The following is a 27033-nucleotide window of genomic DNA, read 5'->3' on the forward strand; positions in this document are numbered from 1 at the left end:
CCTGGTGGAGATTTGTAGGAGTTTGCTCCATGCGAAGAATGTGCCAGCTAGATTTTGGGTAGAGTGCATGAAGATAGTTGTGTACGTCACCAACAGACTACCTCAAGCAAGACTGGAGTTTACATCCACATTCCAGAAACTGTGGAACATTAAATCAACTGTAAGTCATTTTCGCATTTTTGGATGTGTGTGTTATGTCTTCATTCCAGATGAACTTCGAAGCAAGTTTGACAAAAAGGCACTTCGCTGCATATTCGTTGGTTATGATGACCAAAGAAAAGGTTGGAGATGTTGTGATCCTATAACTAACAAGTGCCATATTTCACGAAATGTGGTCTTTGATGAGACATCATCTTGGTGGTCATCTCAAGCAACCTTGCTACCAGACTCAAAAGAAATTCAAGAAAAAGTTGAAAAGAAGATAGGAGAGGGAGAGTTCATCCCAGAGAAAGGTCAAGGAGAGCCATCCAGAGTTCAAGAGAAATCGAAAGCCCATGGAAGATAGGTGCATACGAACAACAACAGCCAAGTCAAGAAGAACAAGATCCAGATTATCCTCCACTTCGGCGATCGAGTATTGAAAGAAGGCCTAATCCAAAATATGCAAATGCTGCTATAGCAGAGATACAGGAGCCAACAATTTATGAAGAAGCATCAAAGAAGATGGAGTGGACAACTGCGATGGAAGAAGAAATTGCTGCTTTGGAGGAAAATCAAACATGGGAATTAGTGCCAAAACCAAAAGATGTGAAACCCATCTCTTGCAAATGGGTTTACAAAATCAAAACTCGCCCGGATGGATCAATTGAGCTATACAAAGCAAGATTGGTTGCTCGTGGATTTTCTCAGCAGTATGGCTTGGACTATGATGAGACATTTAGTCCAGTTGCCAAGATCACGACTGTGCGAGTATTACTAGCTTTAGCAGCTAGTAAGTCATGGCCTTTGTGGCAGATGGATGTGAAGAACGCATTCTTACATGGTGAAGTTGATCGTGAAATCTACATGGAGCAACCACCAGGGTTCAGAAGTCGTGAAAATCCTAACTATGTGTGCAAGCTAAGGAAAGCTCTCTATGGTGTAAAACAAGCACCAAGGGCTTGGTATGGCAAGATTGCAGAATTCCTTGTCAAGAATGGATATGTTATGGCACTAGCAGACTCCAGTTTGTTCGTGAAAGATCGGGAAGGAAGACTAGCTATAGTGCTAGTATACGTTGATGATATAATTGTCACTGGTGACAACAGTGAAGAGATTCAACTCATCCGAGAGAATTTGGCTACTCGTTTCAAGATGAAAGAGCTAGGAAAGCTCAGGCATTTCCTTGGATTGGAGATAGAAGAAGCCAAGGAAGGTTTGTACCTCAGACAACAGAAGTATGCAAGAGATCTACTGAAGAGGTTTGGAATGATGGAATTCAAGCCAATATCTACTCCAATGGATGCTAATGTCAAGCTGTGTGCTCATGAAGGGAATGATCTCGAAGATGCTACTATGTATAGACAACTAGTGGGAAGCCTAATCTATCTCACTATGACTCGGCCGGACATTTCCTTTGCAGTTGGAGTAGTTAGCCGATTTATACAGAAGCCTAAAAAACCTCACTTGGAAGCAGTTCGAAGAATATTGAGATATGTCAAAGGTACAATCGATTATGGGATCTTTTATAAGAGAGGTGAAATTATCAAGTTGGAAGGATATTGCGATGCTGATTATGCAGGAGATCACGACACTCGGCGCTCGACAACATGCTATGCATTTAGTCTTGGTTCAGGAGTAATCTCTTGGTGCAGCAAGAGACAACCTACAGTGTCACTTTCCACAACAGAAGCAGAGTATCGGGCAGCAGCAACAGCAGCCCAGGAAAGTATTTGGTTGTCACAGCTTATGAACGATCTGCATCAACCCATCGACTATCCAATTCCGTTAAATTGTGATAATCGTTCGGCTATACAAATGGCTGAGAATCCGGTGTTTCATGTGAGAACAAAACACGTGGAGGTTCACTATCACTTTATCAGAGAGAAGGTTCTACAAGGAGAGATTAAAATGAAATATATCAAGACGGAGGATCAACCAGCCGATATTTTTACAAAGAGTTTAAACACAAATAAATATGAAGATTTTCGCCAACAATTGGGAATGATGAAGAAAGAGAAATTAATCATTAAGGGAGAGTATTAAAATATCACCGATTAATTTAGTTACCATCAAAATGAGCTGCTATAATAAGTCAAGACTTGTGAAGCCTTAAACCCAAAGTTGGAGGTCCAAGCCCACATTCTAGAATACTCCACATTACTCCACCCAAAAGATATTTTGTATAATGTCAACATAGTTTTAGAATTCTCCATGTAATCTAAACCGTCCATTTTTGTAGACAAATCTTAGCCGTACATTGAGGAGGTGGAAATGCCTATAAATACCACCCATTACCTCATTTGTAAGAACCAAGCAAACTCCAAGCAAAAACCAAGTAAGTAATCATTTCCTTAAGCTTTGTGAATGTTCGCTTCTTATTAATACAATTATATTTGGTGTTTTGTGTTAGTATTATTTTGGTTGCCTTTCTCATTATTATTCTTGGTGTTATAAATTATTAATCAATCTTGGAGTTTATCACTGTGCTGATATCCTACATATTAAAGCATTAATCCCAACACATCTAAGCTTACCTATTATTCATGGCTAAAAGTAGGCTGAAGAGCTAAAAATTCAAAAAAAGAAAAAAAATTCTTAGGTGTACATAATATTGAGTCGAACCAAACCGGTTCTACTTCAAATTTTTTAAGCTATCCATTTCGGATCAATTTTGATTCGTCAAATTTTGGTTTGGTTCAAATTCAGCCGGCCAATTGCTTATAATGACATAATAGATAATATTTATTAATTAATACTCTTATTATATTCCTTTTGAAGATGTTGTTTTAAATCAACTTGGGAGATATTTGTTTTTTTTAATCAACGGTGGATGTCCAACTCATATTAATTAACTGCTGTTTTCACTGATAAAGCCAATTGACCCTACTAAATTATTGAAATAAGTCATATCAATTTTAAGAAATTTACTCATTAAACAATTACCGTTGACTCCACTTAAATTTTTTAAACAAATCATGTTCAATTTATATCGTTGACTCTATTAAAAAAAAAAAAAGTTAGTATTACCTTTTCAAAAATTGTCTATGTTAAAATATAATTTTTCCGACGTATATATGTATTGAGTATTACCTATAGTTATCGGTCAGTCAACATAGAAAATCGATAAATCAGATTTAAAATCTAATCGATTCTATTTTTGAATCATTTAAGAAGAAAAGTAGATTAAATCGGCTAATCCATTGTTGAATCGGTCAATTTACACAAATTCAATTAACTCAAACTGATTTTTTATATTTTTAATTATTTTTATTATATTATAATTATTTTTAAATTATAATTATTTAAATAACATATATTATTAATTTTTCTACAACTCAAATTGAAATATAGACCTAATGGCTAAACCGATAATTCATCTACACAGTTCTTCAAATGTCAAAAAAAAAAAAAAAAAATCTACACAATTCTTCAGGTAAATCAATATTCGAGCTAAATGTAACAACACTAGTATTACTATCATATTTATTGATATTAGTGTTTTATATGACGTGCGTTGCACGTTGACTATACTCGTTACATATTTATTTTTTACACTCTTTTAATTTTTTTTATCTATATAATCTTAAAGTATAAATTTTTGTTCATATTAAAATAATATAATTGGTTAATTTATATTATTTTATGTACTTAATTTATTTTTATATAATAAAAGTGGTCTTAAAATAAACTCCAACCTCATCCCTAAACCTAATCCTTCCGTCCCTAATTTATAAATAGGGATTTTTAAAATCCTAATAGGTGTCAAAAAAAAAAAATCAAGCAATCACTCAATCTCCAACCACTTGCTCTCAACCCCAAATCAATATCTATATACAAATATAATGAAAAATAATAACAAATTATTTTTTACTACTAGGTAAAGAAAAAAAATGAGAAGATGATCTGAATTGATAATAAAAACTATTTTGATTACAGTTGCAGTATTACTTACCAAGTGTATCAGAGAAATGAATATATACACATATATATAAATTCTTGAAACCCCAAAAATAATTTTTTTTTCTTTTTTTTATCTCTCTCCTAAATAAAATATTACGTATATTCTATTTGAAAATTTATTTTTAAAAAATATATCCAATCAAATCGTACAAACATAAAAAAAAAGAATATTAATAACAAGGAATATATTTTCTTTCTTTTTTATATCTACCTCTTAAATAAAATATTTAAATTAAATCAAAATAGAATTAAATATTTAATAAATAAAATATTAAAAAATTTCAAATCTCTCATTATCATATATATTTATTAAAAAATAAATTTAGTAAAAATAAAATTTAAAATTTTGAAATGCTTAATTATTTATGGTATTTATTTAAAAAATAATTTATTTTATTTATTAGGAGGTCTGATGAATTAATCCAAAATAATTCATAAATAATTCTTAATAAAAAAAATTAAACTGCTTATGAATTACTCAAAACTCAGTTCAAAAAACTTCTTGATTAAATTTTATTAGCCGAGTTTGAGTTTTGAAATGAAACTCATAAACTTCACCGTTAAGAATAAGTTCGAATTCAAACATACAAATAAATCATAATTTTACTTTTTAAGTATAAACTATTCTCTTCGTCCATAAATAATTGTCATATTTGCGAAAGTATGTATCCATAAATAAGTGTCACATTTATAGATTTTAAGAAATAATAAATTTTCCTTTCACTTTTACCTTTTTATAAAATTAATTATTATAATTCTTGAATCTACTTTTATTATGAATAAGAATAATATAATTAATTTACTCGATAATTTAATATAAATTAAATTACTTTTTTAAGAGACAAAAAGGTGCAGTTGTGACAATTATTTGTGGATGGATGAAGTACAACTCAACTGAATATGAGTTCATTTACAATTTAATTGAGCCAAATTCAATTATTTTTAAATGAATTAATATTCACTAAAATTTGAATATGAGTATACCTTAATAAAGCAATTTCGAGCTCAACAGAATTCTGCTCAACTAACTTGATTTGATGGGATATATATCATCTCCGTTCCGTAGTGCTTATCACGTCTGATAAAATAGTTTGTTTTAAAATACTTGTCACATTTGTGATTTTAGAGACTAATAAATCTTTTTTTTTTCATATTTACCATTTGTGTCAAATAATTATTATTTTAATTTAATATTTTTTTTAAAAAAATAGTATTAAATTAAAAGTAATATAATAATTTACTTAATAATTTAATTTAATTTAAATAAATTTAATAATTTTATAAAGTACCCGGTACTCTAAATGCAACGAGAAAGACACAACACTGAAAATTTTAGATTATAGAATAGCAAGTAGCAAGAAATGGGGCCACTTGCAAGTCAAAAGTCCATAGTCATTAATTAAATTTAAACGAAGAGGTATGGTTGTGTGTTACATTAATTGTGAAGAGCTTGAAAAGCAGGATTTCTTACACGCTATGCACTGCCTTCTTCTGCGATCAACGGTATTTGATTTCTCATTTCCTCCACGTGTTCCCTCTCTCTTTCTCTCAATTTTTCCTTTTTTTTTTAAATTTCTATTAATAATTACTTGCTATATATATTCACATAGAACCGAACTAAATCAAACCATCACATATATACTTAATATCAAAAAGCTTCTCTCTCTGTCCCTGTCTGTTACTGCAGAATGGAGCAGCAAAAGAAGGAAGAAGAGGTGATCGAGTTAGGGACCTTTCTTGATGATTATGTGAAACACAGCACCTTTTATGTAAATTCACTCTCTTTTCCTGAAATGGAATCTCTTTCTGCTCTCTGTGATACTTTCTTGCCGTCAAACGATGTCGTTTCTTCTTCTGCTGCTGCTGATGACTCCATCGCCAAGTTTTTTCTATCTTCTGCTTCCATGGCCGGAACTCCTCAACGCGTAGGGTTTTCCTTAATTATATTTATATTTCTTTTTTCACTTTTCTTCCTTTGTTTATGCTTGCTTTTTTTGCACACACCTGCATACAAAATAATATTGGTCATCGATCACAAGGTTTACTCAAAGAGTCCATGTCAAGAAATTATTTAACAGTAACCTAAGTAACACAGAAAACACATTATATAATTTCTAAGGTGTTCTTAAAGTATACGAAATTACATTGAACCGACATGTGTCTGGGTTGACAAGAATACGATATTGAGTGGTGTAGTAGCTCACTGCCTGATAGGAGTACGAGATTCAGGGTGAGGTGGAGCTCAACGGAGGTTCAAGGATTCTGACCACTCCAAGAAATTTAATAATATAGAAAAATTATATTTAACCTTTTAAAAATTCAAAAAATTTCATTTAATTCTCTCAAAATAAAAATTAGTAATTTGATTTGAAAATTAGTAATTCTCTCAAATAGATTCAAAATGGATTTGAAAAATTAGTAATTTGATTTGGTCTGAAAGATTATAGTTTTTTTTTTTAAATTTGCTAAATTATATAAATTATTTATTATGTTAAATAATTTATTTTTTGGTGTCAAAATATTAATAAATGAACAGGTTTTTCTATTTATAACAAATTTATTAATCTATTTTTTATTATTTTATTTTTATAGTAATTTGTACTTTTCATATTACTCTCAAGCTGTCAATCACATTTATAGATTCTTTATATTTTTTTAATTTTTCTTTATATTTTTTATAAACTTATAAATCAATCAAATCACTCGCTAATAGAAGCCAACTACGTTAATATTTAATGAGACTGAAATGTATAAAATATTTTTCAACATATTAATTAAAAGATGAGACATTTTAATTTTATTTACCCTCTTCACATTGCCTTTTCCTTTTCATTTTGTGTCTTTAGGGTCACGTAATATTAATTACACGTGTTAAATACTTAATTTTTACAATTTTATTTTATTCAATACTTTAATTTATAAAAATAAATTAATTAAATATGCATAAAATATTAAAATTCCTACAAATTATTATTAATAGTGTGTAAAGATGTATAATATTATCAGCATTTATAAATTGAAATGTATAATTTATCATATAATGAATTGAGGATGCTACAAAAATAAATTTTATAAAATTTAATGATGAATTTATGCGAGAGGATTTATTTATGCTCCGTATATGAGTTTATCATATATACTAAATTAATTAAAATATTTTTTTCAATTAAACCATGATATTTTTAAACGCTGAGAGAGAAAAAAAAAAAAATAATAATAATTTTTTAAGTAATGTACGTGGAACCTTAATAATGCTTTTTGCATGCATAATGTGGGATCTATTCCTCTACATTTTGCTTACTCTAATTGGCCGCGTCACTCCAACTCTGACAAGTCAAACTTTAAATAGATTTTTCTTTGTTGTGAATTTATTTCATAAAGCGTGGGGCCATAGGCAATAACTAGTTGGCTGGAGGGGTCGCCAGTGAGGAATTGAAATTGGTCCTAACCCATATCAGAATCCGAGGTCCGCGGTTCGATTATGGTTGTGAATCAGCGAGTTCAATAATCGACGATTCCATCCAGTTTTAATAATTTATTTTTTATTTTTTTTAAATATTTTTATGAAATCTCCAAATTAACTTTTCTAACAACTATATAACGGCTAGTTTAAGGGTGTGTGTGAAAAATTAATTTTTTAAATTTACTATAAATATCTCTTTCATTTAAAAAAAATAAATTAAGTTCAAGCATTTTTCTAAAAGAAATAAATTAAATTCAAACCCTTTTCTAAAAAAAAAAAAATTTCAAGCCTTTTTTTAAAAAAATAAATTAAGCGTTTTATTTAATTTTTTCTTTAAGTTTTTTTAAAAAATTATTTCATAAATATTTAAATTTTAAATTTTCAACAAAAAAAATGTTCCCTAACTTTTGATTTTATAATGCCAGAAAATCAATCACATAACCGGCTAGAATTGTTGATTTGGACCGTTAAAGAATCGAAATTTAAATCGTAACTGAAACCGTCAATTTTTAATTTGGTTTTGGTTCAAGAACCGAAACCGGCAGTTTCGAACTGTGGCTATCCCTAGTTGGATGTCTCTTAATTTTTTATTTTTTCTTAATTTTTATTTTTGACGCATGTGCACTGTTGCTTCAGATATGGTATTTGGAGAACATGTCCCTTCATACATATTCATATTTTCTACTGTTGAAACCTAATTTGTGAAAAACGACAAGTATACAATATTTATACATCAATCCGCGAATATTTTTTATGGTTGTCTTTATTTTTTTAATCACCGCTATTAATGATCACTTAATTCAGTTCAAGGGTTAGTCACAATTAAGCCTTATCGCTCCTGCATGCAGGTGCGTTTAGTGGGAATCGAAACTCTTCCCACATGGTCAGCTTGTATTGTCAACTGAGCCGCAATCCGTTGGTTTTGCTGATTGTTTTTATTAAATAGTTATGTTTTATTTAAAATTTATTGAGAGTCAAAAAATTATTAAACCAGTGATCAGCCCTGGGTATCAGGGTGAGTATATATTAGTTAAAATGGAAAAATCAAATTAGGTTTTCAATTCAATTTGATTCAGTTTATTATTTTAAATAATTTCAATTTGGTTATAGAAAATAAGGTAAACATGCCAAAAATCGATGGACATAACCTTTTCAGTTTAGTTCAAAAGATAATTCTATAAAGAAAATAATTGATTTTCAATTTTCAATTTTATCATTTTTCAGTCCAATTTAAAATTAAATTAACCGATTAAACACTCTAATATGTATTTTTAATTAATGAACTCGACCAACCCTGTAACCTTAATCGAAATAATTTTTGTAAAAAATTTTTAAAATTTAGCTTTGTGCAAGTGGTTCAATCAGTTAGCAAGTGGTTCAATCAAATTTGCTTTATTTGCCAATAAAAATTGTAATCATAATTTTTTAATTTCTATTTTTTTTTTATGAGTAGTTATGTTGGCGAGTAAATGTTGCTAAGTATTACATCCATGTTCTGATAAGCAGATAGGAGGACTGATAAGCCAGAGATTGAAGCACCCAAAGAAATGGTTGATACGAGTGGTCCTGTGGATGCTATCTACAAGGGTTGGAACCTTCATTTTGTGTGGGCTACTTAGCATTTCAACCCATTTTCCCTTCTTTCTAAAGTTCTCTCAAATCCATCTCCACAAAAGGGAAAAGATATTGCATTCTTGGTCTCTCAGCTTTTTCTCTCTCCTCAGGATGTTATTCAAGACTGTTAAACTTCTCTGTTTGCTCGTCTTCTTCTCTCAGGTTCAATTTCTCTATGCCCTTCTTTATTTGTTTCCTTCTTTTTATAGTAAATTATTCAATAGCATATCCAAATCCAAATTTCAGGTAGATGAGAAAGGTGAGAACCTGGCATGGAAAGCAATGGACTATCCAGGACCTGATCCAGAGTTCAAAAAAGAACAGGAAGCTGCATTAAAACTAGTTAAAAATAATGAAGAAGAAAAAGAAAAGCTGTTTGGACCTCTTTATAAAGGACTCATAGACATGAACCTTCCACGAGATATAACTGCAAACTCTCTTCGACTGTCCGGATTCCCTGTCTTTACTTACCGGCCAAAAATAAATAATCCTTCGTTAGTTATCAAATGCGATGCAGTGGTGGTCGGTTCTGGTTCAGGTGGCGGTGTGGTTGCTGGGGTTCTTGCAAAAGCTGGTTATAAAGTGGTTGTTATTGAGAAAGGAAACTATTTTGCAAGAAGTAACCTTTCACTCCTTGAAGGCCCTTCAATGGATCAAATGTACTTATCTGCTGGGTTAATGGCTACTGATGATATGGGAGTTGTAGTTCTTGCAGGCTCTACAGTTGGTGGAGGCTCTACAATTAACTGGTCAGCTTCTATTAGAACTCCTCAACGTGTTACTGATGAATGGAGTAATGCTTATGGCTTAGAGATTTTCGATAGTAAGTTATACAAAGAAGCATTAGATATTGTTTGTGAGAAAATGGGAGTTCAATCTGAAATCAATGAAGAAGGTTTTAACAATGCTATTTTAAGAAAAGGGTGTGAAGAATTAGGTTATAATGTAAATACTATTCCTAGAAATTCTTCCTCCGATCATTATTGTGGTTGGTGTTGTCTTGGCTGCAAAGATGGAAAAAAGAAAGGAACTTGTGAAACCTGGCTATTGGATTTAGTTAATTCAGGTAATGGGTTAATTCTTCCTAATTGTGAGGCTATTAAGGTTTTACATAAGCGAAGAAGAAGAGGAAATCGAAGAGTAGCAAGTGGAGTTGCTTTTGCATTTGGAAAAGAAGTTTGTGTTGTTCAATCAAAGGTTACTATTGTTGCTTGTGGTGCTCTTAGCACTCCACCATTGTTGAAAAGAAGTGGCTTGAAGAATTCTAATATTGGCAAACATTTACACCTCCATCCTGTCACAATGGCGTGGGGATACTTCCCAGATGATCAACCATTGGCGTGGCCGGAAAAACACAAGAAGAGCTACCAAGGAGGGATAATGACAGCTATGAGTTTGGTCAATTCTGATAAATCATACGGTGCTGTTATACAAACACCATCATTGCATCCGGGTATGTTCGCGAGCCTAATGCCATGGGTTTCAGGTGTAGACATGAAAATGAAAATGGGTAGATTTTCGAGGACTGCTCATATATTTGCATTGGCGAGAGATAAGGGATCAGGAAAAGTTAATTCGCCAAACTCGATATCTTATCAAATGGAAGCTCCAGACGAAGAGAATTTACAGAAAGGATTAGAAAAAGTACTAAGAATACTAGCAGCAGCAGGAGCTGAAGAAATTGGGACACATCATAGCAAAGGGAGAAGCTTAAATGTTAAAAAAGCAAGTTATAAGGAGTTTGACAAGTTCGTGAAGAGGGAAAGTTCGCGGTCATTGAGAGATTTATCGACACAGATATGTTCAGCTCATCAGATGGGGAGTTGCAGAATGGGGATTGATCCAAGAAACTCAGTAGTGAATGAAATGGGGGAGACATGGGAAGTAGAAGGATTGTTTATAGCAGATACAAGTGTATTTCCAACAGCATTAGGTGTCAATCCTATGGTCACAGTTCAGGCTATTGCTTATTGCACTGCACAATCCGTTCTTCAACTGCTTAAGAGAAAGAAATTCTGTTAAATTGTAATTGTTTTTTTGTATCTTTTGCAGTTCAATATTTGTAGCAAAATAAAACTTGTGGATTTCAAGGGTAATACTCAATAATTTTACCATAGTAACTTAATTTGCTGCTATTATAATTTTCACCTTTTAACTCTTCCTTTTGCTGAATTTTCATGGTAACTCATTAATTTCAAACAAACAAAAAAAATTAATAAACATAACAGATTTCATCTATGCATAATCCAAGTTCGATGGTTTAATACAAACTTTGGAGTAGTGGTGTAAATGAGTCGAGCTCGAACCTCCCAGGCTCAAAGCTCGGTTCGAAATTCAGCGAGTCTGAAACTTTAGGTTTGGGCTTGGCTCGAATTAGACTTAAGCTCGATTCAAGCTTGAGTTCAACTTGAAAAATTTTAAGCTCGAGGCATAAGTGATCTAAAATAATATTATATATATGTATGTATGTATATGAAACACCCTGAATTTTTATTTTCAAAACTTTTAAATTTTTATTAAATCAAAAATCGCAAATTTTGGCCGCGTGGGTTGCAATTGTAACATAGTCCCAATTCGAGCCCAAATTTTCGAATTGGGCCTAAGCCCAAAACAGTTCATTCGGGAATTTTCGATTTGAAGACAGTTAAAAATTTTCGAGAATAACGTGAAACACCAGGATTAATCTATTATATATATATATATATGAATTAATTATTCTAAATTTAAAATCATTACTATTAATACTTGTATTATTAAGTAAGTGGAGGAAAGGTTACAAAACATAATAAAAATAATTAAAATAAATCAAACCGGACCTGGAAATTTAATCGATTTATCGAAAACCACACGAATAATAGGAAAAACTCGAAAACCGAACAAATGAGACCAGATCACTAATCGGACCGAACCGGTTCGAATCGAACCGGAATGGCCCAGCCCACTTTCCTTCCTTCCTTTTCTTTTTCCTTTCTTTTCTCTCCTTCCTTTTCCCTCCTTCTCTCTCGCGCGCGACAGCCTCTCATCTTCCCCCTCCTCTCCGTCTCGTTTCCGGCCACCGTTCAGCGAGAACGAGGTGGTGGTCGACTCACCTGGCACTGCGGATCATCTTTCCTGCCTCCTCTCGCACGAACGGAGCTCCAGCGGCGCGGATCGAGCTCGTTTGCTCCGACAGCGCTACTCTTCGATTTTTCGGCGAATCCCGTTGATTCCGTCAACGTCAGGTGCTAGAGATGGTCTCGATCGACTCCTCTCCTCCACGTGAACAATTCCCCTCCATTGGTACGTGATTTTGCTTGAGTTTTGATGAACCACCATGGATGGCGGCTTGAAGGTGGCTGTGGAGGTCGATCCGGCCAAACGAGCCACTGCCTCATCAAACCGATGGTAGATTTGGACTCCTCGCGAAAATTGGAGTCAGGTGGTGGTGACCTTGCAATTTTCTGGGCGGTTTAGCTTTTCCGGCCACCGTGCACGGCGGCGGTCCGGTGACCGGCCGGCGACACTCCGGCGAGGCCCGGGAGACAGAATTCTCTTTTCTTCACGTTGAGCATGGAATCGTCACCCGATTCTCAATTGGTACGTTCCAAGACTCAATTCTCAAATTTTTTTTTTTTTTTTTGCATATAAAGCATCAATTGATTATTAAATTTAATTGTGTTATAAATGTCAACATTTAAATTTATGGGACATTTTAGTTAACTTCGAATAGGTATTTAATCGAAGGACTTTGATATATTAGGTTGGAAGCTTGTGAATTTAATTGGGAAATTCATAAGAGAATTGGAACTTAGGATTTATTTGTTAGAAGTTGTGATTATATTAAGTTAAGTACATAATTTAAAAATCACTATTCAACCTAATTAATATATTTAATGTTGAACTTCTAGGACATAAGTCATTGTGGAATAATTGTCGTAAGTCGAAACGTGAAGGACAAATTGGAAGTAATTAGTCAGATAATTAGATGATCGAAATTAAATAAACAGTAGTTACAAATAGTTATTGTTAAAAGTGAGTTTTAACAACTTAACAATTTAATTATCATAAGTTATTAGTTTGGTTAGCTTATGATTTAACAAATAATCTTGTATGAGTATTGTTGGAACAGGTTGAATTTCGTTATATTTATAAACCTGTGGTTGAGATAGTGGGGTGTTAATGTTGATGTTTAAGGAGGAAGGGAAATTCAACTGTTTGATCGCCCGACGGATGGGCTGTGTGCATTGAATGATAAATATATATAATATTGTGATATTTGAGCAGGTAGATAGTCCAATTTTTAGGGGAGGTGCTGCCGAAATTTCGATAAAACTTAGACTAGTTTTAATTAACAATATAATTAATAAGTTTATTTAGATTAATTCTATAACTTAATTCATAATAAATAAAGTGCTCTAATTATTTTATTATCATCATTATTTATTTAATTATACAATTACTTATTTATTGTTGTTATTATTGATTATTATTATTATTATTATTATTATTATTATTATTATTATTATTATTATTATTATTTGCTCTATCGTTGCCGTTTATTGTTAATTTTATTTATTTATTTGCTTGCATTTGAGTATGAATGTCTAATCATGCATTGCATTCCAATATGTAACTGATCATATGTCTGCATTGAATTGCAATGTTTGATTAGATGTGTTGTGATAATGCTATGCTTTGTTTGTGTGGAGTTGGGATGAGGTGGGTCACCATGGGTTTGTGAGACCGTTACCGTTATGTGGATCCTGATTACCGTTACCGTTATATATACCGTTACCGTTTCATGGATCCATTACAGTTAGCCGGGTAAATGGGAGATCGGCGCCCCCGTGTGCACCTACCGTTACCGTTACCGTTAACCACAGGTTGGCTTCTCGTCGTTGCGCACCGGACAGTCTAGATTTGATCGCTGCCCGCAGGGTGGCCTCCTGTTGTGAGCGCTTGATGATCTAGATTGGATGGAGACCACCGGGTTGCTTCCTGTTGGTATGAAAAAGAAAAGAGAGGATAGAAAAACAATGAGAGGGCTGGTCAAGTGAGGATTAGACCGGTCGGCCAGTATGGGGGATCGGCTCCCTGGTGCACACGTGAGAGGATGAGCCATGTGGGAGGACGGCTCATCGGGGGTTACGGTGACTCCACTGACCAATTTCCACGTGATGTGATTATGTGAAGATGTTAATAATTGTGAGTGCTGGTGATATGCCAATTGTGTGACTGGCTGTGTGAACATATAACTAGTCGGATGACTAGATTGATATATTTATACATTTGTGTGAATGCGTGTGTTGTGCAATAATTATTATTCTTTAACAAACTCACATCTCTTTTGTTTAAATCTTTCAGGAAGTAGCTCTTTCTAAATCCCAGCTATAACTCTACTCTTTCACTGTTAGAAAAGAGTTCTCTAATTTTAGTATCGATCTATTAAATAGATAAATGTCCGAAGACTTATCTGTATTCATTTGTTAGTGAACTCCGCAGTTATAGGATTTGTATATTTTTAGTCGTATATTATTATAGATGAAATCATTCTGTGAGCATATATTATAAATATTGTATTGTAAGCAGGGTAATTTGTAAATGTTTAAGATGTTTTAAATTTGGGCCGAGGTTTAATAGAATCTTGCGGTTTATTTTCCAATCAGTATGGGCTGAATGTTAAAAAAATTATATTGAGATAGTAAATTTTTAGTGTTTCAGGCTTACTACGGGCTTCGGGGGCCTTAAGCTTACCTGGGCCCTAGTGCCGGTCCGGCCCATGGATTCGGGTCGTGACAGTATAAAAGCTCGATGAGTTTTGGAGCTGAACATCATTAGACTCAAACTCAGCTCGATTGCTAAACGAGCAGGCTCGAACTCAATTTGAGCCAGACCTTTTCGAACTATTTTCGAGCCAAGGTCGAACAACTCACGAGCTGGCCACGAGCTGACTCGGCTCATTTACACCCCTGTTTTGAACAAGCCTTAAAGTTTTTTGGAGTTTTAGAGCTAGGAGGCTCAAAGTAATAGGTCATGATAATTTATTAACTTGTATATTTATGTGTAAGTAAAATTAGGTTGTAATAGTTCACTAGGTATTGAATTTTATGAATTATGTTTCTAATACTCAAGAAAAAAGTATATAATTATTTTAGTAAATTATGATTTGATTTTTAGATTTATCAAAAATATAATTTTTAAAATATAAAATTTTTATAAAAAAAATCTTCAATTTGAATTTTATGAGAAATGTTGAGCTACCTCGTAATAAATACATAAATTCTTTTATGAGGAAAAATGGGAGGCAAAAGAAATTTTTAAATCTTAAAATAACGGCTACTTAATTTTCTGTTCCAATATAAGAAAAAAGAAAATAAAATAAAAAAGGAGAAAAAAAGTTACTCTAAAAAGAAAGGAAAGCCGACGTTATAAAGAAGAAAGAAAAAGCGAGAAGAGAATAGAACCCTAATTCCCTAATCTTCCAGAAAAATTTGGCTTCCTTTTCGTTTCTATGGCTTCTTCCTCTTCTTCTTCGAAATCTTCAAATGCAGGAGATACATATATAGGAAGTTTTATCAGTCTCATCTCTAAGTACGAGATTCGCTACGAAGGCGTTCTCTATCACCTCAACGTCCAAGACTCCACCATTGGCCTCAAAAATGGTGCATTTTCTTTTTTACATTTCTCCTTTTTTTTTTCTGTAAATTATTTTCTTCTTTTTGGTGTTGCAGTAAAGTCTTATGGAACAGAGGGTCGAAAGAAAGATGGGCCGCAAATTCCTGCTAGCGATAAGGTCTATGAATTCATTCTTTTCCGCGGAAGTGACATTAAGGTAAAAAATTTAATTTGTTTGTTATATTATCTATTCGGTTGCATAGGAATAACTCTCCTGGAAAATGATATTTGGAAGTTACATATTAATTTCGGAATAGCAAGCTTTCCTGGTTCTAGGGTTTTAATTGATTGATGTCTTTTTTTGGTTTTTACAGTGAATATGATATATATTATAGAAGAACTGAACTGCTTTGGTATACATGTGTTATATTTTGTTGGTTGGGTCAGTTAACCAATGGTTTTCTTCATTTTTTTTTTTAAATATTGAAACTGAACTGAAGAAGAATAACGAAGAAAAAAGCTGAATCAGTTTGTTTGGTTAAAGATTTTTTTGCTCGATTCTTTTTTTTTTTTTTTTTTCCATGAACACTACTACTACTACCACCTAAGTTTTCTGTTGACGTTGGATGGTTGTTATGCTGAATAATATGCTAATAGCCATGGTTATGGTCTCTTGAGTATTTTTGCAAATATGTTTAGTGTGAATCAATCTCTTTATTTCATGTCCTCCCTTTGTCTTTGGGTATTTGTTTCCCATACGTTTTCAAGTTCCTTAAGAATTTTTTATGAGAGAATTCATTTCGTTGAGAAAGAATGAAAGAAAATACAGAGTGAAGGATAAGTAATCGTCCTAAAAACTCAACAAACAACTACAAACAAGAACAGAAAAATACAAGCAAATTCCTCTAATCAAGTTGGATAACATTCAAGTAATGTTTGGCAATTTGGAATTGCCTCTTTGAACTCTTTGAGGAGCATTTGGGTAGAGGTGTGGAGTCTTTAATGACTTTTAAAATGGAGAGGCTTCAGGGGTAATAAGGATGCAAAACTTCTTTCAGATCGTGCTTTTTTTTCCCCTTGCACTATGGAGTCTTTGGAAGGAAAGAAATCCACACGTCTTCAAAGATCAAACTTTGCGCTCTAATTTTGTGGGACAAGATGGTGTTTTTGTTTCTATTTTGGCACTGCAAATCAGTGAATTACGGCTTTGTAAAAGTAATGCATATGCAGACTGAGCAATCTATTAGGATGACAATAACTGTAATTCTGATTGATATCTACCATTGCTGCATGGAGAAACTTCCCGAGTTTGATTTTTGTTTCGCTTTGGCTGGTACAGTTATACCATAATGATGCTCTGTCATGCTCCCCAAGACCCTGAATAGTTCTCAACATATAGTTATTCAGTATTGATCTTGCCCCAGTGGGATACATTATTCCAATTAAAGCTTACATGTGTATATATATATATATATATAGTTGCTTTGTACACATATATATCGTAATCAATTTGCGGATTTTCAGGATTTGCAAGTTAAGACCCCACCAACTGTGCAAACTGAGCAACCAGTTTATGATGACCCTGCTATCATTCAGGTTTGACATTTGGTTTTGTTCAAGGACTTATCATTTTTTAAAGTCCATGAAGTAGGAAACCAAACTGATGGTTTGCTTCTTTTTTGGTTTCTCTTATTTGCAGTCACATTATGCTGGACCTCCTTTAAGTTCTTCAGCATCAGCTTTAATTGATGGTAAAAATTTGGCAGAATCTTCTCAAGGGCTTGAGATGCCTGCTTTGAGTAGCAGACCCTATTCGAGTTCATTTCAGTCTATAAATCATGTTGGTCCAACCAATTTTTCCCAGGCTATTGAAAATTCTGGTCAATCATTTTCAATGCCAATATATCGGCAAGAACATAATGGAACATCGATCAATGTGTCTCATGCTCCCCAGCACTCTACTCCTTTTCAACCCTCATCAATGGTGTCTTCTTCTTTGTCAATTCAGAATCAGATGCAGACAGGCTTAGAGCATTCTCCAATAATGGGATTGGCAAATGCATCGGAATTTGTTGCTCCTATACCTTCTGTTGCCTCTGATTTTTTGCAACCCAATTTTGCAACTTCTACTTCAGCACAGTATTCTGTTTCTTATGACATGCCATCTTCCTCAACTGTAAAGACATTCTCACCATCTTATGCCGGATATACTTCTTTTAATAGGCTGAGTGCGTCTTCAATTCCACCTTCAATTCCTTACTCTATTGGAGACACAGGCATGACTAATGCTCAAAGTATTGGTCAAGCTGTTTTTGACCCTATAACAGTGCATTCTACCCCATCTATGCCTTATCCTCTATCTTCCTACGGTGCTTCTACTTCCAGTCCCTTGCTAACATCAGCTCCTCTATTAAGTCCTGAACAATTAGCACAGTCTGCATCACCTGTGGTTTCCTCCATGGGGTATCCTGATCAGAAGAATGTGGATCCTCTGACTTCTTTATCATCTACCTCACCACCGTTGCTTCCTGCTCCAGCTTCTCAGGCACCATTATTGCCATTGCCAAGTTCTGTGCAAAAGGTTGGATACCTTTCATTATTTTCATTGAAGTTTCTTTTAACTGATGTTGCATGTTATGGTAAATGCTCAGTCTTTTTGCATCTTTATCACCATCTTCTGTGGATTTATTTACAACAATCTTGATGGGGTTGTCCTATCGGCAGAAGACTTTGTAATTTGTTAATATAGCATTTCTTGAATGCTGATAAAAGAGGCTTGTATATAGGATGGGTTGAATGTCAATTTGGTCATATTTTTTAGAATGTCGAATTGGAGGCCTGAATCCACTTCATTTAAGTATTACAGTTCCAATCTAGGAAAAGTGAAATATTTCTGTTGTTTGTTTGACAAAATTGGTTTGGGATTTTAAGTGCTTATACAATGAGATTTGATTTCACACATTAGTTGCGTGAAATAGTTGATTATTTATGTCAAGGTTTTGAACAAGTTTTTATGTTTTGCATCAAGTTGCTGTGATTTCATGCTGTCAATTTCATTTTTGGGCTAGAAAACCAATTTATTGTCGCTTTATGCTTGATGCTTGATCGTGTACATAGTTTGAGTTCAATTGAATAATTTTCTAGTCCTGGTGTTTTCTTGTAGAAAGCAAAGGGTGTTGGTTGAAACATGTGTGGAATCTTAATTGCCGCATTGTTAATTGCCTCACTGCACCCAAACTTGTATATGTGCAGTTCACTGAAGAATTTGATTTTGAAGCCATGAATGAGAAGTTTAACAAAGATGAAGTTTGGGGTTATCTTGGAAAGGCAAAGCAAAGAGATACAGAGGATGTAGAGGACAATGGAATTGATTGGAGTTCAGAGAACAGACAGGCCTCTCATCTGGTGCCTAATTTTGATGCTAAGGTTGGTCATGGAATGCATTTATGCATGAGCAGATTTATTTATCTATTTATTTACTATTTGAAACACATGTCCTTAGTGTTGGTGCTAATTCATGTCTTATAGCTATGCAACACTATCTTGTGGGATTTAGAAGGTTAAGAGAGGAGGATTACCTGTTGCTATATGAAAGCTGCTACTCTTTTTTTTAGTCAGAACTAGAAATAGACGTTTTAAGTTATGCTCATTTAGGTAATTTTTTGCTTCCATATGCAGCCTGCATACAAGAAAGATGATTTCTTTGACACGATTTCCTGCAATACACTTGGCCGAGCAAGGAGTGGCCAGAACCGTTTCTTTGACCGAATGAGGCAAGATACTGAGGTTAGCATATTTCTTTGGATACAAAGTCATAGGTCCAAATTGTCTGCAAAAATAATTGTTTTTGGATGATCTGTTGACTATCTGCAATAAAATTGTTTTATCAGACTTTTGGCCGGTACAACCAGAGTTATGGCAACTATGGTTCTGGACGAGGCAATAATTATCATGGCAGACATAACTGGGGAAGGGGATATGGTTATGGACCTTACAGCGGGAGGGGAAATGGGAACTTGCCTTTCTGATGCAGTCTGACTTTGACTCCTCGAGATTGATTTGTTTGTACATGATAGAGGTCAACCTTTCATTTCTGCTTCTCATTTTCAACCTTCTGCACCGGGAGGAACTATTCTCAAGGTAAAATGATATGATACGAGGTTTCTTTTATCTTGGGATTTGAATGTTGAGATACCTACTAGGTAGGAAACCACGGAATGTACAATCAAGGCAAGTTCATGTTTTTTGACTAATGAGCTGGCCTTTATCTTTTATTTTTGAGGAAGTCTGCAATTAGGTTTTTCAAGACATACATACATATCTGCAACTTCTTTTCTAGGGATATGGTTGTCGTCTGCAATGCTAACAGACTACTTCTTACTGTGTTGTCTGTGCTTTGTATATTGTTGGCAGACATAGCTCTGATGATAGTATATGCTGTTATATTAAGTAAGTGGAATATGTTCAGCTGAATGTTCTGATTCAATTCTAGATTTTCTATGACCTGACCATTTAATCTGCTACTTTGAGTTCCTGTTAAAGAATTATGTAACAGTGGAATGTAAATGGTAACTCAATTATTTCAGTAAATCGTCAAGAGGGAAAATAACTCAATTCTTTCATTAGCTAGGATTGTTTACTCATTCTGTTTTTTTCTGTTCATGTAACAAGAATAATATACATTGTAATTGAGAAATTGGTGAAGAGGAATGGTAGTTATTAACATTAAATGAAACAAACAGTTGGTTTTTTTTTTTTTTTTTTTTTTTTTTTTTATGGGTATTGGATATTATTTCATTTGGCATAGGAAAGGGCTAGAGAAAATTGGGAATGTGTTTAATAGATGATGTTACGTGTGGGGTTCATCCAAAAAATAGAATTGATCTGCTCATGTCGTTTTGTGCTGTGATATTATAGAACTTGTGCATGATGTATCCTTGAAGGTTGCTGAGGCTGTGGTTTATTTAGGGTGAGAAAGGAAGTGGCAAGTGTGGCTGCTATACAAAGCAGAACCAAAATTCCAGACCCAAAATACACTCCATCTTTGACTATATAGCAGTCTTGGTCCAACCATCCCTTTCCATACTCCTGCTTTCTACTCATGCTTGTGGCTGCGCTTAGAATAATCACTGCAACCCCAAAGCTCATCCTGCAAATTTTTTGTTTTTTTTTTAATTTCAAATTATAAATAAAACCTTAAAATTTTAAAAAAAAATATTAAATAAAGAGATCATAACTTCTAGGCGTTGAATTGCAGAGTAGATCTAAGAACTTTGAGCTTTTGCTACAGCTGAGCTGTCCATGTTCCTTCCAACTATAGATTATTCTAGTCTAGTCTAGAGCACAACTTGTGACCAATCATCAAACGTATTGGCTTTTTTTTATTAATTATTTCAGCAAAATTTAGTTGTTTTGGTCGTTAATTGTTAACAGTTCAGCAGTTTAACTAGCGTGTTAAAATGGGTAGTAAATAATAAAAAAAGTAGCATTTTTCACTTCAAAACATTAAAGGAAAACCATATGAAACGCTGAATAAGAGGTAACAACAAAAAATAAATTATTTTTTTAATGATCTGTTATGAGTAGTAATAAGTTAAATGCATTTCACCCAATAAGAAGAAAAGTGTTGTCAGAGACTCCAAACACTGTAACAGTTTGAAAACAAGGCGGTATTCTAATTATTTACTCAGCAGTTCAATCATCGTCCGTTTACTTTTCAGTCAAGGAGAAGGAAAAAATGAAATAGGCAGGAGAGGAAGTAGATGATTGAGTACCTACCAGGACAAAACCAGAAATGCAATGGTAATTAAGTTGGGTCTCTTTGTCTTGGAAGTAATTCCTTCTTTTCTCAACCAAAAATTCCGGCAAATTATCATATTCCCTATGACTTGAGCAATGACCAAGAATGCCAACGCTGCAATTCCAAAGCCAAAAGCCCTACTTTCAGGCAAATAACATAGTTTATTATCCAACCTGACTTCTTCCTTCTAAAAAAAAGAAAACAACCCACTTACATAAATTTGCATACAAGTTCAAAAAGAAGAAGATGAAGAAGAAAGGTTAACAATAAGTTTTAACTCAGTAGTATTGAACTCAATAAGAGTATTAATAATAATAATAATAAAAGAGAGTACCTTGGCTTTCTTGAACTCTGCAAGAATGCAAGAAACGAAAGAAAGAAGAGCAAGGGAGATTATAATAGAGAAAATTAGTAAGAACCCATACAGATGTTTTTCCATGGCGGAGCAATAGTAGAGTTTGGAAAAACCAAGAGAGAAGAAGAAGAAGAAGAAGAAGAAGAAGAAGAGGAAAAATAGAGAAAGCTTGGAGTTTACTCAAGGAATAGAAAGATATTGGTTTGGTTAGCTTGCTTTTCTTATTCCTTTGTGGTAGTTGAAGCTTTCTTACAATTTACAAACAAGTCTTTCATTTGCTTTCAAGGACAGATACCTTTCCTATCCGTAATTAGACGGGTTTTTTTTTTGGAATATTCATTTTGCTTTTATTTTCCTAATCCTCCCTCTTTTGGCTCTTGCCCTGCAAATCTATAATTCCTAATTCTTTTATATTTTGGATAAAATGTAAAAGAATTTATATTTTGGAAAGAAAAATTGACATTATTCTTTTACATTTTAGTCCCTCATTTAGTTATTTTAAATTAATCAAGTTCTTAGGGCCTCATAATAATTCAATGCCACAGTGGATATAATATAATAAGATAAATCCCCATCTTGTTATGTGAGATTTGATGAATAGAAATTTTGAATTTTCTCAAAAAAAGTGGAAATTGGTGATTTATAATTAAATAAAATAGTTAGTGTGGATTTATTAGGTGGAAAGTGATGAAATGGAATGATGGAAGGAAGGTGTTATGTTATTATTAGGTGTATTTTCCAGAGAGAGACACATTGGGATGAAATGAAAATTGTTTGATGCTTATCCGATTAATATTATATATGAATCTAATAATATTCCATCTCAAGAGGAAAGAGGTCCAATCGACCTTTCACATTGCAACCATTATCTTCCTTTCCTTTCATTTCCTTTCCCTTGGCAGTCTCGTTCCAGGAAGGACAGCAATCCGTTGACTTCATGAGAGACCTTGATTTTTCTATTTCATCCTTTGTATGTGCCATAAAAAGCTAGATTCGGTTAAATTAAAAGCTTAACACGTCCATTGTATTGTATCTTTAACTTATCATTGTAACACGTGTTTAAATTTCAGTTTTATAATATAAAATAATGGTTTCGCCATGGCTAAGGCTGATGCTCTGCCACGTTCCAACTAGAGATGAAAATTGTACCCGAAATTCCCCCGATATCAATTATTTTCTCCCGGCATGAATCGCCATATGATAAAAAAAATAATGTATTATTAAAAAATATATATATTAAATTTGCAACTTATATCTATAGCTTATAATTTATTTTTTCAAATAAATAAATCTTTATTTTGATATTAATCTTTGTGGCACAGGTGAAAAAGGTCATCCCAAATTCCCAACTCCGTCCCATTCCGTTGTATTTCTGGTTCATATATTTCCGTTAACAAGCACCAAGTGATAAAGAACACATGAGATAAATTATCTTTTTTTTTTTTTTTTTTTTTTTCTAGAATTAAGGTGATTCAATCATTTTCTATTCTTCTGAATGTCACAATCGTAAGGAGTGCGCTAATGCCCACAGCCTATTCGATTTTTCTGCACAGAATAACTAAAGGCGCAAAGTCAAAGAGGTGTGTGTTGTTTTGGTTACTGAAATCCAATTAATTGAGGATGCTCAAGTGAATTTCAGAACAGACTATCAGACAGGAGATATGCTTGTTATTAATTTATGTAGCCCTACAAATACACACAGCTTATACACACATATATTCACATTATCTTTCAATTTTCTCTGGAGAAAATTCGAAAACCATTATGTAGAAAAATAACATAAGTATCATTTCGAGTCACTGAGCTTACTTAGCATGTAGAGGCAAACAGAGCAAAGGAAGACAGAAGCTGAGAAGCAAAGTAAATCCGTGGGAGAGTGTATAATTGCTGTTTTACTTTTTTCAAAGAAACCAATCAGAAGAAGCATCACTATTACATGACCCAGCTTCGTTTTCAGCTCATTCACTGATTTTATTTCTAACCATGTCGGCCGTTCCTGTACATGAGAGAGAGAGAGAGAGAGAGAGAGAGAGAGAGATATTAATGCCTGACAACAAAAAGCACCAGAAGTATGAAAACTGTTTGAAATCTAGAGAAGATTCTGATATACCTTTAAGGTGAATAATCCAAATAAATTTGATCTATGAGATATTCTTCCCCTTGATGAAAACTTTGCAGTGTCAAGATTGCTAACAAAGAGCTCATACAGACCCATTCCAAATACCAGCATCACTGTTCCTAAGAGATAGACATCTGAAATCGCAATAAAATGACAATCCATCACTCTGTCAACAAATGTTAATCTCTGAGAGCAAGAAGAATTATATATATTTATTATTTAACATGCAACATTTTAAAAAAATGAATGTTGATCCAATACGCATCTTGCAATTCCAAGCAAGGTTTTTAAGTTGCGGTCACAGCTGGTGTCGTTGTACCAGTCACATTGTAGATAGTTGATATGTCACAGTTGAAGTATAAAGGTCGCAGTCAGCACTATAGCATGTATGTTTTTAGTAGTTCTAGTATCCAAGCAAACTATTAATTTAGAAATACTATAGTTACAAGATACAGTTGGTGGCATCACAAAGATAGCTTTCACCTAACCTGTATTTAATTTCTAATGTGTAATTATGTAACTCAAGCCACACAAAGAGTATTATGTAACTCTTAAATTTAAAATATGTAATTTAATTAATCTTAGTGTTTTACAATGTTATAAAAAAACAATATATATATATATATATATATATATATATATATATATATATATATATACACACACACATATAAGAAGTAATCTTGTAATCAATTAACTTACAAACTTTCTTATTTTTGTTCTAAATTCCTTTCTATAATTTTAACAATAAAATATTACATCAGTTACTTGTACAAGATTTTAGATAAAATTTATTTCATTTGAAAGTTTACAATATAATGTTGAAAGTCCATAAACCTTTAAACTTTGCTCTTAAACATTAAACTTAAGGAAGGTTAACTAAAAATAAAAACTGTACCATTTAACTAACCCAAACACACAAGGGGAAAAAAAATTTAAAAGGCTACATATCTCCTAATCTGTTTATATCACCACGCAAAAAACCAATCCAAGTCCTCTTCTCCACACAACACTGACACAGCCAGCTCTTCGTCTCCACATTTTAGCCTTTTCTTCGTTTTTCAATGGCTCAATTCAACACTTCCTTATGATTTTCAAAATCCAAATCCCTACGTGTGTTTGATTTCATCAAATTTTGACGAAATAAAAACCAAACTACCCTATCTGTCAACTGGTTGATTCAAGACACCACGAAAGTAAAAAGTTTCGGAAAGGAAAAAGCAGAAATTGAGAAGATGCAGAAAGAAAGAGCTCAAATTTTGAAAAGTTTGGAGGCTAGAGTCTTTAGAGAAGAGAAGGAAGCAATTACTTTCGACAGCCGTCATTACTTTGAATTAGTCTCAGCATGAATTGGCCAACTAGAAGAATTGTAATGGTAATGGACAATTCTCCTGTCTTTGATTTCTGAGTCCATGCATGGAAAATATCATGTCAGTGCCCAAAACACCCATTGTGAATTGGCTAGTATGTAATGTATTGGCTGATATTTAAAACCCTGATTCCAAGTAGCAGTAACTTGTTGATCTAGCTGATTATCAAATACATTTGCCACCTCCTTAATTTAATTTTGATTGTTTCAGTTCCTAAATTTGTACTTTGCAGTAGAACCATTTGGGCAAAACCAAAGCTACAACTCATATTTGAACACTAATGAATGTTCTTTGGAAAAAATGGAAGTCTATATCAAGCATTAAGCAAGGCACGTTATAAGTAAACTAGTACACAAGTTTTATGACAAGACTCCAGTCAACATTTGCGAAATGTTATTTTCTTTTGTGAGCTCTATTTGAGAATCGATATTTGCTACACTGCCAGTAGCTATAAATAGTTTTAAACTATTGGAGCTTTTAAAAGAAGTTTGGCAAGGAAAAATTCATTGCAAATGCATAACGGAAGACTGACAGCATGGGGAATACTACAGGGAGGGAAAATAGAATAGGAATAACCAGAAAAGCAGCATTCTGATTGATGTGAACTTCCATTCCATGGAATCTAATAGTAACTGTCACATGCAGATCAGCCATGCACCACCAAACATATCAAATAAGTATCCCAACATCTAAAGCCTAATTTTCATTTGTTTGCTAACCCTTTATAGATGGGGTGGATTCATGATAATTTGAAGGAGAAGGATTAGTGTCAGAACGAATAATGCTCAACAATACAATTGAAAGAGGAAATGTTAGTGCCACTGAACTCAAAGTTAACCTTGGCCATAAAAAGTAATAACAATATCAGATTGTTCCCCACATTTCATTTGTCCCAGACTTGTTCCCTAAAAGATATCAATGGGATTTCATGTAGTAAAAAAGGGTATGGTGATTGATGAGTGGGAAGACGTGCATAGATATGACAGGATATAATGATACATATATGCAATACGAGAACAAAAGTGCAACTCGCAGCTACATGTAAACATACACCCATTGCTATAATATATAGAGGGCTAAAATAAACATATGTGGAATACAGTGGAAAACAGAGATTGTTCGAGGAGATAAGTGCGCTTGCAAAACTTTTTGTGTTCATTTTCTCTCTCTTCCTTCTCTAATCTATGTGTGTGCCTGTTAATTGTAATTTCTGCTAACACAATCCACGAGGGAAACAAGGGTTCTTTTTAGCCGGCTTAGCTTGAGGCAGCAGAGCAAAGTCAGTTTCTCATATATGAAAGAAACACTATATTATGTCTTTCTATTTGCAAAAAATATTAATTACATAAAATAAAACAATCCAACTAGAAGAAATAGCATATTATACAATTTAAATTCAGTCAAAAAACCAGCAACCATGACTACAGAACCAACAATATAACAATGAAAAAAAATACTCACCTATAGCCTCTACTAGCAATATTATCACTTTGGCACGGTTTGTGAAGTATTCCATGAAAGATGCGAAAACATATGTGCATCCCTACATATCAAAGTAGGAAAAATAAATGAAATACGATATATTTAGCAAGCAAGGGGAATGACCATATTGGGTCA

At 33.4% G+C, this 27033-nt stretch overlaps 4 protein-coding genes and 1 long non-coding RNA gene across 6 annotated transcripts in view; 3 read left to right on the forward strand and 2 right to left on the reverse strand.

Moving 5' to 3' along the window:
• Nucleotides 1-5711: 5711 nt before the first annotated feature.
• Nucleotides 5712-11298, forward strand: LOC105634427 (long-chain-alcohol oxidase FAO4A). Its single transcript, XM_089716736.1, has 3 exons — nt 5712-6026; nt 9071-9340; nt 9425-11298. The coding sequence occupies exons 1-3, from the start codon at nt 5790-5792 to the stop codon at nt 11198-11200; spliced, it is 2283 nt and encodes a 760-aa protein (XP_089572862.1). The 5' UTR covers nt 5712-5789; the 3' UTR covers nt 11201-11298.
• Nucleotides 11299-12192: 894 nt separating this feature from the next.
• Nucleotides 12193-14799, forward strand: LOC149492845 (uncharacterized). The gene is made up of 2 exons (XR_016318760.1): nt 12193-12754; nt 14522-14799. It is a non-coding gene; the product is annotated as an uncharacterized LOC149492845 (long non-coding RNA).
• A 757-nt stretch (nt 14800-15556) lies between these two features.
• On the forward strand, nt 15557-20258 carry DCP5-L (decapping 5-like protein). Of its 2 annotated transcripts, XM_012217268.4 has the most exons (7): nt 15558-15819; nt 15889-15989; nt 17297-17368; nt 17472-18353; nt 19025-19198; nt 19451-19558; nt 19663-20258. In XM_012217268.4, the coding sequence occupies exons 1-7, from the start codon at nt 15669-15671 to the stop codon at nt 19798-19800; spliced, it is 1626 nt and encodes a 541-aa protein (XP_012072658.1). In that variant the 5' UTR covers nt 15558-15668; the 3' UTR covers nt 19801-20258. The 2 variants fall into 2 exon arrangements, with proteins under 2 accessions (XP_012072657.1, XP_012072658.1); XM_012217267.4 differs by having other exon boundaries at nt 15557-15989.
• A 230-nt stretch (nt 20259-20488) lies between these two features.
• On the reverse strand, nt 20489-22239 carry LOC105634410 (chitin synthase, putative (DUF1218)). Its single transcript, XM_012217266.4, has 3 exons — nt 21907-22239; nt 21551-21759; nt 20489-20921 (listed from the first exon to the last, which is right to left on the reverse strand). The coding sequence occupies exons 1-3, from the start codon at nt 22009-22011 to the stop codon at nt 20684-20686; spliced, it is 552 nt and encodes a 183-aa protein (XP_012072656.1). The 5' UTR covers nt 22012-22239; the 3' UTR covers nt 20489-20683.
• Nucleotides 22240-23560: 1321 nt separating this feature from the next.
• Nucleotides 23561-27033, reverse strand: part of LOC105634409 (uncharacterized) — a 6708-nt gene continuing 3235 nt past the window's right edge. Inside the window, exons 4-5 of the mRNA XM_012217265.4 lie at nt 24038-24180; nt 23561-23923 (exon numbers count right to left, since the gene is read on the reverse strand). Coding sequence (XP_012072655.1) covers nt 23714-23923; nt 24038-24180 — 353 coding nt within the window. The 3' untranslated portion in view covers nt 23561-23713. The remainder of the gene's footprint in view (nt 23924-24037; nt 24181-27033) is intronic.

Source organism: Jatropha curcas, chromosome 11, assembly GCF_041381405.1.
Source record: "Jatropha curcas cultivar XTBG-Jc1 chromosome 11, XTBG_Jcur_1.0, whole genome shotgun sequence".
In the NCBI taxonomy this organism is placed as follows: Eukaryota; Viridiplantae; Streptophyta; class Magnoliopsida; order Malpighiales; family Euphorbiaceae; genus Jatropha; species Jatropha curcas.